Source organism: Solanum lycopersicum, chromosome 9, assembly GCF_036512215.1.
Source record: "Solanum lycopersicum chromosome 9, SLM_r2.1".
Taxonomy (NCBI): domain Eukaryota; kingdom Viridiplantae; phylum Streptophyta; class Magnoliopsida; order Solanales; family Solanaceae; genus Solanum; species Solanum lycopersicum.
The window spans coordinates 67,823,489-67,836,703 of record NC_090808.1 but is presented as its reverse complement, the minus strand read 5'-3'; the positions used below and the strand labels follow the sequence as shown (position 1 = coordinate 67,836,703).

Below are 13,215 nucleotides of genomic sequence, written 5' to 3'. Positions count from 1 at the left end.
ATTTTCGAAAAGTAAAATATTTTTTTACTATTAAGTATTTGATAAGCAAAATTAAAGGTTGCTACATTATTAAGAGTTCTTAATTCCCAATGATAAACTTGGAAAAAGAACACACAACTCAACAAAAAGCACTATAACATTAATGAAAACTCAAACCATAAATCTCATTTAAAAGATTTTTAACTTTTTAATGAGGGTATATACTTTATTATATAATGTCACAAACACGTTATATAACACGTGTGGACCTGATTCTTATTTCATCACTTAAGCGTAGACAGAAGGATTCTCGAGGAGGTATGCTTCAACAATCTTGAAAAGTTCCATGGCTTGTTTTTTGCCTTCATTATGTTCTTCATCCTTCAACACATAATCACCTTTTGTGTGATACTCAGTTATAGACTTGCAAACACATCCTCCATTTCCATGAGCTTCAAATTTTAGGTCATAGGAAATTGACTCAAGTTTGTCTCCAAGAACATCTCCTTCAATCATTGAATATTTGGTCACCAAATTCTTGTCATCAACAACATGAATCTTGTGCTTCAAGTACTTGATTGGTGAACCTACAATTATTCCAAAAAAAAAAAAATGAACTTAACGAGCTGTAGGTCTATCAGAAATAACCTCTTTACTTCACAAAAGACAGGTTATGGTCTATACAACTCCGCCTCTGCTCCCCCAGTCCCCAGACCTCACTTGTGAAAATATAGTATTTTCTTGGAAAATTTAAAAAGTTAAACATTTTGATCAATGCAATAGAATTTTTGATAGAAAACTCACACGTCTAATATTTCAAGTATATAATTTAATTAGTCCTATCCACTAACGATGCAAAAAATATTTACACAATCAGATCGATTATTATATTACCTTCAACAAAGTTCATCTTTTTGATACTTCCATCTCCCTCAGCCTCAATATTTTTAACTTGTGGCATCAACTTAGGAATAAGATTATCAGAATCAACAACCAAAGCTTTGAACAACCTAGTAGGGGCAACTGGTGTTGTGGTTTCATGTGTATAGCTAGTGACACCCATGATGTTATTAGACAAAAAAAAAGAGGATATATAAAATGTTGTGTGTGAGAATGTGTGATAATGAGATATTGTTTTATGGTATTTATAGGTGAAAAAAAAAAAGTTACACTCTTAGAATTAAATCAACAATTAATTCCTTTTACCTTAATTTCAACATTCAAAGTAGTCCATTTTTGACATTTGTGTCATTTTATCTAGATGTTCTTGAAATGTACATTCTTTATATATTAAATTAATAGTACTATCTTAGATAATGTTGTTGGAGAATTTTAAGTTTTATTTGGTTTAGTATCCATATGAAAGTCGGATTAATTCAGATTTTATAAGTATATGTTTTTCTTCGATTCAGAATTCGAATTCAAAATTTGACGAAGGAAAAAGTAATTTTATTCACTGTACTAACACATGATTATGTGTATATTATATTATGTGTTCAAACCTTCAAAAAAAAATTAATTTTTTTGTGTTTTTTAACTCTATTATTAGCGTATCAATTATATAAGGTATGTGTTATAGACCAAATAAGAGTGTACACTTCAAAAGACTAGTTTGATTATTTTTAGTTTATATATTCATTTACATTTATGCTTTTTAAAGGATGCTAGAAAATTGATACATGAATGTTTAGTGGTTAATAAATCTTCTTCATCTTGCTTCTAAATTGAATTCTTCATGAGTAAGTTAAGATAAAGTATTAATATGAAAGAAAAAAAAATATGAGAATTTTGGCACACTTAAGGTTTTTGGTTTTCCTTAATGACACTCACTATTTTTGTAGGTCATGTTTGATTAATATATTATTTAAAAATATATAAATATAATATATATAGACAAATACAAGATTCAACCTCGATGTCGATTCGAGACCTAATCTTAACCTGTGTTTGGGTTGGAAATAAGGTTGAGGTTGTGAATAAGTTAAACCGTGTCAGGATCCATAGTTAGAGTCGAAACTAGGATTCAAATCCTAAGTCGAGGTTGAGAGCCGCTATTCGACACTTAATGGTGATGTTGAAAGATAGTTTTGAAAAAAAATTCTTACTTTACGAAGGGAATTCATTTTCTAAAAATTTGATAAATAAATCTATTTAGAAAACATATAAGTCAACTAAACATGAAAAAATTTAAGAACATTTTTCTTCGAAATAAATACATCCTAAATAATACGTCAATGTTTGATTTATCCAAGTACTCGATTTTATTTTTTATTTGCTTATTTATTTTCATTTTTATTAATTACCAAATCAAACTATTATAATTCTTTTAAATAGAATGCCCGAAATGACCCTCCATTTAGGTGGGTATTTCAATGTAAAATTTAGGATTAAATTTTAAATAAAATTGCTTTTAAAATTTATCAGTCAAATAGAAGCTTCTATTCCTCAAAAGTTCTATAAATGTATTATTTTAGGGGAAAATGTAAAAAATATTATTAAACTACGTGAAAGTTATAAAAATGATCTTCGTTTATAGTTTGACTCAAAAATATCTTTGCTATTAATATTTTGGTTCAAAAATACCCTTAAATTAAGCAAAATGAACAAAAATGCCCTCCATTTATAGTTTGGTCTAAAAACGTCTTTCCGTCAATACTTTGGTCCAAAAATACACGTATTGTTATATATAATGGGTCAAAAATGCTCACTTTTTAAATAAATATATTATTATTATTTTCTTTTTAACACATTTATTTTAATGATATTTTTTAAATTAACTGTTTATCTTATTTCAATTCAGAACAAAATGAATGATTTTTTTTATTATCATTTTATATATATATATGTTGTGTACACGAAATTATTCTATTTTAATTGATAAAATGAGATTAAAAAGAACTAAAATATTTTCTACATTTTATTTGTTAAAGTGATTTTAAAAGAAAGAAAACGAAAATAGTCTTCTTTAATAATATCTTAATTAGGAAGAAGATGTGTTTAAAAAGAAAATCATAATATATTTATTTGAAAAGGGTCATTTTTGACCTATTTTGTAACTACAAGGGTCTTTCTAAACCAAAGTATTGATTACAAAGATATTTTTTAATCAAAATATTGACGGTAAAGACATTTTTGAGCCAAACTATAAACAAATGATATTTTTATTCTTATCACATAGTTTAAAAGTATTTTTGAGTCGTTTCCCATTATTTTATAAAGAATCGAAAGTATAATAGCTAATAATTCTAATCAGTTATCAAATAACTCCTAGTTTTATTTATTTCATTATTTTTTAGTGATTGAAAATATATGAAGATTATAAAATGACAATAACATTAAAGAAAATAAAACAATAACCCTACTTAAAATATGAATCATTTATTACATAAATTTAAATTTATCGAACCTCAACATTAAGGCGGAGTGCATATAAAATTTATACTTTCACATTACTAATTGGCTTAGTCAAGATTTCATCAACACTAAAGATTTTACTATAAGACAATGTTTGGCTTAATTAGTCAAGATGCCAAAATTTAAATGTATATACTTTTTATTTTTACAGAGAATACAAACTATATATCCCTGTCCTCTATCTCACCAACCCAAATATCAAAGGAAAAATAGTCCCAAAAAAAATAAATTAAAAAAATATTTATTCGTGATCGATATTTTACATCAATTTAAATAAACAAAATGATTTAATCAGACGTTATATTATTGCTTATCCTTTCATATTTTAAGCTATAGCCTTATTACTTTTTGTATGTTAATTATCATATTATTATTCGTAATAATTTGTTTTAGTATAACATATATATATATATATATATATATATAATAAAAATAAAATTAGTAACATACATACTAGGTTTCCACCGTCCAATAAATTAATTATTAGAGAATGATGACACGATATATAGATAAAAAAATTAAAAAAAAACACGAATGTCAACAAAGTACTGCTCTGAATGTAGAAATTAAGATTAGAGTCAATGACTAAACTCTTATGATGCGTTTGATACGAAATAAAATATTTTTTATGAAATAATATTTGTTAAAAAGATAAGTAGTTTATGACGATTTAATAAATAAGTAAAAAAATATTATATATATGAGTGAGTTGAAGCGGGGAGTGAAAATAATAATATCAAGTCAAGTATTAATCTCGAATTTTCAATGTATTTTACGCGAATACCTTATCCTCCATCGACTCAAGTTAGTCAATTCAAAGCTGAAAAGGAAATATAATAGTGAGTAAACCCATGTTGAAAATAATGGAAAAAAAACAATATTTTTAAGTTAATCAAACATGAAAATAAATAAATAATTTTATTTTATATTATTTAAAAAAAAATTATTTTCCTTTTGTACCAAAACGCACCCTACAATATCCCTATAAATACCATCTTAAACTTTCATTAAAACACACACCTCAAAACATTAATTCATCTTATAATCCTCTTTGTTATAAAAGCAAATATAAATCAAAAACATTATGGGTGTGAATACCTATACTTATGAGTCAACAACCACAATTTCCCCAACAAGACTATTCAAAGCTTTGGTTCTTGATTTTGACAACCTTGTACCTAAATTGTTGTCACAACATGTTAAGAACAATGAGACTATTGAGGGAGATGGTGGTGTTGGAAGCATCAAGCAAATGAACTTTGTTGAAGGTTTGTTATGATTCTTTCTTTCGCTCGGCGTCTGTTATTTTTTCGAAATTCTACTTACTGGTTACTTAGATAGCGATTATAATACGTCTTACTTTCAAGATTTTATATCTCGTATCATTGGAAAACATATCCGTGGATATGCATGATAAATTAGTGCATAAAATTATAACCCGCCCAACTGATCACTTCATTTTTATTGACCTGCTTATTTATTAGCTCATAAACCTATCAATAATATGTAGCCCAAATTAACTCATAAGAAATCTTGTCTGAATATTTTTTTTAAAATTATTATTTTCTTTTGACAATTGACATTATATAGTCATAATATAGAGAGAAAATAATTTTATAAGCTACAAAAAAGCTACAAATGAACAAATAAAGAGAATAAAATTTAAAACTATTTATAATTGAATAAGTTAGTGTTATGACCCATATTTTAGACTAGTTCAACCCAAGTAACTTTTGACTCTTGAATTTATAAATTTATTCTATTTTAACCTGCTTAAATTCAATTTAACTAGTTAATTTAATACTTTTATCAATAACCTGATAATTGTAAAAAATATTTATACATCTATAATAAACGAAACTTAATTATTATTTCTTATTAATGACAGGTGGTCCAATAAAGTACTTGAAACACAAGATTCATGTGATTGATGACAAGAACTTAGAAACAAAATATTCACTTATTGAAGGTGATATTCTTGGAGAAAAATTGGAATCAATTACTTATGATATCAAATTTGAAGCTAATGATAATGGAGGTTGTGTTTACAAGACAACAACTGAGTATCACACAAAGGGTGATCATGTTGTTAGTGAAGAAGAACACAATGTAGGCAGAGAGAGAATCATGAATATTTCCAAGGCTGTAGAAGCATACCTTCTCGCGAATCCTTCTGTCTACGCTTGAATATTGATGAAAAAGAATCAGGTCTACACGTGAGAAATTATGCATGTACGTGAACGTGTTGTGATGTTAAATAATTTAAAATGTGTGTGTTGTTTTTAAGAAGTTTAAACTCTCGAATGAGAGACGTAGAAGTTGATTGATGTTGTGTGTGTATTTTCCAATTGTATGTCATGGAAAGAACTTTCAATAAAGAATATTATCACAAGCTAATCCTCAAATATTATTTTTCGTGATTTGAATTTTACGAATTTCTAGAGTGATTTAAAGTGATATTAGCTATAAATGATTATTTGTGTGGGTTTATAGTTAGATATTTAGAAATAATTAGTAGTAATTTTGATACTGAATTCATGTAAATTTGTGTTTCATCGTTCTTTTATGTTTCTAATCAAACATCTATTACGATCATAAATAATAAAGAATTTGTGTTGAAAAGTCCCATACTGAAAGCAAAGCGCTTCTTAACAAATGCGATTTCATATTTTAAGAGAATCAAACTCAATATCTCAATTATTGATAGAGTAATAAAAATTACGATTCTTCGGAAGTTCAAAACTTTCAAAAAAAAATAAAAATAAAATTGTGATGAAAAGCTAAAGAAATATTAAAAATGATTGATTTCCCATTTTAATTTGAAAGCAAATTTTTTTATGGAATTTCTATCCACCTCTATTTTAAAGGCGTGGAAATTAATATTATATTTTATATAAATAATATCATATTTAATAATAATTAACAGTAAGTTTTATAATACGATATTTAGTTTACGATTTAAAAATTCATACATCTTAATATATGTGTTGAGGGAACCATGCATAAATTATGAGGCATGTATTATTATTATTATTATTTTATGATAAATAGAAGGTAAAATGAATAATAAAATAATACAATAATACATATACCTAGTTGCAGCAAGATTTTTAGAAAAAAATTGTATATTTCTTTCTCATCAATATATAAAATAACATGAACATGCTATGTTACTGTTGTCTTATTCTAATATTATATGCAATCAAACATCCCATTTAATCGCAACAATAAAAACGACTTTTAACGATATTAATTATTAATATTAATAAAGAATGCTAAAGTCTTTTTTGGTATTAGTTAAGTACCATTAGAACCAATATCGCTAAAGGCTTTAGAAATATATTTTGTCGCCAATGATTATTTTTGTTATAGTGAATGGTTGAGATCTTTTTACTCTTAATCTTAAGTCTCGATTTAAATTTTATATTTAATTATTTTTTAATTAAAGATGACGAGCTCAGAATAACTCTACAAAATACAAATTCAAATTAATCAAATTTCACATTCTGAAAATGACCTTTGTTAATTTTTTTTAAGGGAAAAGACTTAAATATGCCATTGAATTTTTATGCTATTATCGTTAAAGTAAATGCTCATTCATGCTATTATTTTTTAACAATGATTTTGCAAAATTATTTTTGACACGTGGCCAATTGTAACTCGGTCACGTTATCAAATTTTTTAATTAAAAAATAAAAAAAAGTGACACAATTTTTATTCAGAAGTTTAATTATTTTATTGAAAAATGATGACGTGACCAATTATAATTCGATCATTTTATTAATTTTTAAATAAAAAATTTTTAAAAATTAATTTAATTTTTTTTTAATTAAAAAAATTGATGATATGGGAGAAAAGTTAGAGTGCATACAAAAATTGCCACTTTCACATTACCAAATGGCTTTAGTCAAGATTTCATCAACTCCATGATTTTTACTATAAGACAATGTTTGGCTTAGTCAATTAGATGTAGACATTGAAAAGATTTTTCTATAGAGAAGAAACTATATGGTATACACTACATATCATTATCCTCACACCCACCCACCCAATTATCAAAGACCAACTAGCCTCTCAAAAAGATAAGTATTAAAAAAAAAATTATTCGTATTCGATATTTATACAACTATATAAGATATAGAGAGAAGTATTTAAAATACATTTGAATTTAACGTAAATTATTAATTTCATCTTTAATATCAAATATATTCATTTGTTTGGCTAGCTGAACTTAAAAATATCCTTAATTTTATAAGATGAGTGAAATACATCTTTATAGTTTCACCAGATTTAGGAGTGTTTTCAACCCTTCTCTCGATTTTTTATGAAAAGTTTCATTTTTCTACAAGAATTTGAAACCACTTGTATATCAGATTTAGTTAGATAAGTAAAAAAATTCTTATAAAGCTATTAATAATTTAAAAATAAAACTAATAATTTATATCAAATTAAAAAATAATTCCATTACTTCTCTACGAGATATTTAATTAAACAATACATTAAGCTATACTACATTAATATTTGACAAAAATATTTTACAAATTAATTACCTAAATATAAACTGACAAATGGTTACTTTCAAAATGATTTTTTTGAAAAGTTTTTCTTTTTCCAAGCAATCAGAGTTAAAGTTTGATTAAATAAAGTATTATAACATAATATAAACAGTAATAAATATAAAAATATATTTTTATTTATAATACATAAAAACACCTATCAAAATATCATTAAATTCAAACTCATGACACCGTAATTTTCATTACTCATTTTCTTATTATATAATTTAATGAGTGAAACTAGATAATTTTGAATTCAAAAAATTAATATTGATGGATAATAATATTAGCAAACGAACGTTCTTCTAAGCTTCCAAATATAATGAACACTATTATTATTAAGGATCGTAGTTGAAATGATAATACTTATAATTTATTCTTAACGAGAGGTCTTAGAAAATATAATAAACTCTATTATACGAGATCTTTCAGTGTAAATTTATATTTAATCGAATTTCAACACGAATAATATCGATGAGAAAAAACATGATGAGCACTACCAAGTTGGTAGGTTCCTAAAGTCCAATCAAACTTAATATCGTGTCAGCAAGCCTTATTTTTATAGACCATATTATATAAAATTCTCCCAATGTCACAACTAACAAAATTAATTATCAAAGATAGTGACACAACATGTAGAAAAAAATAAAAATAAAAAATGGACAAAATTGTCAACAATGCACTGCTTTGAATGTTGAAATTAATACTAAAGTTAAGATTGTTCATGACTAGAATTCTAAAATTTCACCAAACTTTTCCAACAACTTATACACCTTCCAGATCGCGATCTAACAATTTATTTTAATTATAACTTTTGCAACAATTTATACATCTTTTAGATCGCGTTAACGATTTATTTTAATTATAACTTTTATAATTATTAGATAATATTTTGTTTGATATCTTCGTCTTTTTCGATCATGATTGATAAGATAAATTCAAAAGATTTTAATAGCTTTCACTCTACTTGTACTGAATACGAGTAATTGTTCACCATTTGTCCAAAGGTTTATATTTTTTCTGTCTAATAATATTTGTTCAGTATTGACGGTGGACACTTTTTTAAAAATTATAAATAAAAGGATAATTTTACTATATCACTCATTGAATATGATTATAAATATAACGTTTTAAAAAATGTAATAAAAATGACTATAACTAATAATATATCGTGGATAAGTATTATTGGACATTTTATAATAATATAGTACTGAACAACTATTGTCGAACATGATCGAGTTTTATATGACTTTTCAAGGTAGGGACAAAACTTACATAATAATCAACCAAAATCTCACTTCATTTTTTGTCCTATAAATACCATCTAAAACTTTCAATATATCACACACACTTCAAAGCATTATATTCATCTTATCCTTTCTCTTTCATATCTTTTTTTCTTTCAAAATATAAATACTTAATCAAACATTATGGGTGTAAACACCTTTACTCATGAGTCCACAACCACAATTGCCCCAACAAGGCTATTCAAAGGTTTGGTTCTTGATTTTGATAGCCTTGTACCTAAATTGTTGTCACATGATGTTAAGAGCATTGAGATTGTTGAGGGAGATGGTGGTGCTGGAAGCATCAAGCAAATGAACTTTGTTGAAGGTTTGTTTTATGTTTATGATCTCAGCTTAAACCAGTTTTTTTCGATTCGATGTTCGATATATATAACGAAGTCAAATCTCATATATTATTAAAGACATAAATATAGATAAAGGTGACAGAGTTAGTTTATCAACCTAACATGTCTAATCCACCTAAGTTTGGGAAATTAAAGTTATTGACCTACTCATTTATTAGTTTACTGGGTAAGAAATTAAAAATAATATATAGTCTAAATTAATTTATGAGAATTTTTGTCAGAATATTTTCTTATTTAGGGCCCGTTTGGATGGGCTTAATAAAAACAGCTTTAAAAAAGTACTTTTGAAAGTGCTGAAACTTATTTCTAAAATAAACAGTTATGCATTTGGATAAAAGTGCTGAAGTTGTTATGCCAAACGTGAAAAGCGAAAAATGGAAGAAAGAGATGTTAGGGTTATATGTGTAACTTGGAAATTGTATAAAAATATTAAGGGCAAAAAGATAAAGATGTGATCAACTTAAAACAGCTTATAAGCTAAAAAAAAAAAAAAACACCCCTACCCCAGTTTTTAACTTTTGGCTTAAAATAAGTTTTTTTTAACTTAAAATAAGCTATTTTGAGTATTGCCAAACAGTTAAATAAGTCAAAAATCAGCTTTTAAGTCAATTTGACCAGCTTTTAAGCTAAGTCAAACAGGCTCTTAATATGTTACTACTTTACACATATACAAGGTACTACAAAAAATTTATATATACATGAAAAAAAAAACTAAATTAGTAATAATTGGACATGTTGTGTTATATGACCTACATTTCAGTCTAACTTTTGGACGGATCAGTAATCTGCTTATTTATTAACTAAACCTGTTTTGACCCTGTTGTTTGAATGATTTCATAGTGTAAAAAATTATTTACATCGATAATATATATGAAACTTAATTTAATTTTTTTGTTAATGACAGGTGGACCAATTAAGTACTTGAAGCACAAGATTCATGTGATTGATGACAAGAATTTGGTAACAAAATATTCACTTATTGAAGGTGATGTTCTTGGTGACAAATTGGAATCAATTGCCTATGATGTCAAATTTGAAGCTGCTGGAGATGGAGGTTGTGTTTGCAAGACAACAACTGAGTATCACACAAAGGGTGATCATGTTGTTAGTGAAGAAGAACACAATGTAGGCAAAGGGAAAGCCATTGACCTATTCAAGGCCATCGAAGCGTACCTCCTCGCTAATCCTTCTGTCTACGCTTAAGTGATGAAATATGAATCAAAGATCCACACGTGAGAGATAATCATGACGTGTTGTGATATTATATAATTATATATACGTGTGTTCTATTTCTAAAAAGTTTAAACTTTTAGCTGAGACAATTAAAAAAAAAGTTAGATCATAAACTTGAGTTTTGCTTGAGTTTTATATTGTTATAGTTTTTTTTATTGTGTGTTTTGTTCCTTCCATTTGTATGTCATGGAAAGAACTTCCAATAAATAAATATTGAATGCTTTTGCTTTCTTTTTCTTGTACCAAGCCTTAAAATATCCTTTTCAATTATATTATATGAAAGCCCAAGGCACAACTGAACTTAACGTGAATTATTAGTTTCATCTTTAAACTATAAATAATTTTATAACGTATTTTTATTTGACTAGCTCAACTTAAATACACCTCAATCTTCTACATAGCATAACAAGTGATCTCAAAACTCTTAATAAATAATCAAGTTTAAGTGTTGAAAACACTCAAACCTTGAAGAGAATTTAGGGGTGTATTTTGCTCACGAGGCAAGATTAGGGGCGTATTTAAGTTCAATTAGTCGAGTAAAAGGGTGTTTTTAGGGCTGTCAATAGTTTGAGAATGAAACTAGTTTGTAATTCATGCCAATTAGTTTAAAGATGTTTCAATACTTCTCTCGTTAAAAGGAGACATATTACTATTTTCCCCTTTTTTATATTACTTGATCCTTGTTGACATTACATATCTCAAAAAAATTAATTAGAGGCGTTGAAATTTTGGAACACTGAGTTTGTATATTTACACAAATATTTATAACTTATTTTAGATCAAAAGTTTCAAAGATCTTTTATTTTTTCTTAAATTTTATGTCAAGTCTAACTATATCATGTAAATTGAAACGAATGGAGTAATAAAACAAATAATTCCGACCATCTATAGTATAGTTTCCTTACTTCATACGATATCATCATAATAAGTGTGGATGATTAATTCGAGTACATAATTATTTCTCTCCTAATATCTCAACGAGATAGACGAATTTAAGATTTAAAGTCGATAGCCATTGCGTACTTTGACATTGTCAAAGTTCCACATTAAAATTAGGTCTCAAATTTGTAGAAAATATTTTGGATGTTATAATCACAACAAGAGTTGGTAAAGATGGAATAGACTAGCAACAATCTGATAAAGAGATTTTTTTTTTACTATGATAAAATAAAAATTAATAATACATAAAATAAAATAATCAAATGAAAAAAACTAATTAACTCTCATAAAATAAATTGAACATAATCTAAAAAAGATCAAGTTAGATTCGAATAAAATATTTTTCAGGTTCTATATTCGTATTTGAATTTGATTAAATTTAAATTTATATAATATCAAGCTTATTTCTAGAGATATGCTCTTGACAAGATTTTTATTATTTTCAAAAATTTAAACTTGAGTTGATTTAAAAACAAAAAAATCTCAATAATTATTCTTTTTATCACAATCCATGTATATATTATAGTTTTTAGACATGTGTAACATCTCAAGCATACATAATATATAATCAGTATAGATATTTTAAAAATGACATAATACATAAATGTTTTTTTTAAATTGGTTTCAAATCATATTTACGCTCTTCAACTTTGGGTGTGCACAAATAGACACTTAAACTTGTATAAAATTAAACAAACAGACACACACGTGGAAAGTCGTTTAAAACCATATTCTTAATTAATTTATATTATCCTCCCCACCTACACACCCAATTACTACGAGGCAACAAACAATAACCTATTATTATTATTAGTTTTATTTTATGTGGAAACATTATCGAGTAAAAGTAACTTTTTTACTTTATATTTTTAATTATTTTTAAAATATATTTAATATTCAGCTATGTTGACTTGTTATATCAATCTAAATTAATTCGTAATTTGATAGAATTGGACTATGTTTTTCAAAACTTACCTAAAAATAAACCTCAAGTAAGCTTATTTATTAGTAAAGCTTGAGCAAGGTAGATTGAATCGATCTTTTGATATATATTTATTAAATATATAAAAAAAATATTAATTTTAACGTTCATCATATAAAAAATTATTCACTTTCACAAAAAAACTATGTCCAATAATCATTTTTTATTATGGATTATAATATCAATTTTTTTTTTTGATAAAGTTATTTGTATATGTTATCTTAATTATAATTATTATCTTGTGTATTATTAAAAAAAATACAAAGAAAAAACACAAAGGATTTGGATATATATGACACAATTTTGATATGGAGTATACTTTTAATGTGTCATCAAGCCTCATTGTTAGACCATTTTGTCATGAAGTTATCCAACGCCACAACCAACAAATTAATTTTGAACTAAGTGACGCGCAATATGAAACATATATTTTTGTTTTTTATCTGATATTCGATATTATT

The 13,215-nt window shown here is 25.7% G+C and overlaps 3 protein-coding genes across 3 annotated transcripts; 2 read left to right on the top strand and 1 right to left on the bottom strand.

Annotated features, from left to right (window-relative positions):
* Window positions 1-1,092, bottom strand: LOC101246666 (pathogenesis-related protein STH-2). The gene is made up of 2 exons (NM_001323319.1): window positions 874-1,092; window positions 1-566 (listed from the first exon to the last, which is right to left on the bottom strand). Exons 1-2 carry the CDS (start codon window positions 1,040-1,042, stop codon window positions 268-270), a joined length of 468 nt encoding a protein of 155 aa, NP_001310248.1. The 5' UTR covers window positions 1,043-1,092; the 3' UTR covers window positions 1-267.
* Window positions 1,093-4,430: 3,338 nt separating this feature from the next.
* On the top strand, window positions 4,431-5,788 carry TSI-1 (protein). The gene is made up of 2 exons (NM_001247423.2): window positions 4,431-4,661; window positions 5,282-5,788. Exons 1-2 carry the CDS (start codon window positions 4,478-4,480, stop codon window positions 5,578-5,580), a joined length of 483 nt encoding a protein of 160 aa, NP_001234352.2. The 5' UTR covers window positions 4,431-4,477; the 3' UTR covers window positions 5,581-5,788.
* A 3,504-nt stretch (window positions 5,789-9,292) lies between these two features.
* Window positions 9,293-11,075, top strand: LOC101246381 (pathogenesis-related protein STH-2-like). Its single transcript, NM_001288651.2, has 2 exons — window positions 9,293-9,563; window positions 10,505-11,075. The coding sequence occupies exons 1-2, from the start codon at window positions 9,380-9,382 to the stop codon at window positions 10,801-10,803; spliced, it is 483 nt and encodes a 160-aa protein (NP_001275580.1). The 5' UTR covers window positions 9,293-9,379; the 3' UTR covers window positions 10,804-11,075.
* The last annotated feature ends 2,140 nt before the right edge of the window (window positions 11,076-13,215 follow it).

What these genes read in the sequence shown, in the direction of transcription:
- TSI-1 (NM_001247423.2), top strand. Translation starts at nt 4,478, where the DNA reads ATGGGTGTGAATACCTATACTTATGAGTCAACAACCACAATTTCCCCA. An exon ending in GCAAATGAACTTTGTTGAAG is followed by an intron (nt 4,662 to 5,281) that starts GTTTGTTATGAT and finishes TATTAATGACAG; the next exon opens with GTGGTCCAATAAAGTACTTG.
- LOC101246666 (NM_001323319.1), bottom strand. Translation starts at nt 1,042, where the DNA reads ATGGGTGTCACTAGCTATACACATGAAACCACAACACCAGTTGCCCCT. An exon ending in AAAGATGAACTTTGTTGAAG is followed by an intron (nt 567 to 873) that starts GTAATATAATAA and finishes GAATAATTGTAG; the next exon opens with GTTCACCAATCAAGTACTTG.
- LOC101246381 (NM_001288651.2), top strand. Translation starts at nt 9,380, where the DNA reads ATGGGTGTAAACACCTTTACTCATGAGTCCACAACCACAATTGCCCCA. An exon ending in GCAAATGAACTTTGTTGAAG is followed by an intron (nt 9,564 to 10,504) that starts GTTTGTTTTATG and finishes TGTTAATGACAG; the next exon opens with GTGGACCAATTAAGTACTTG.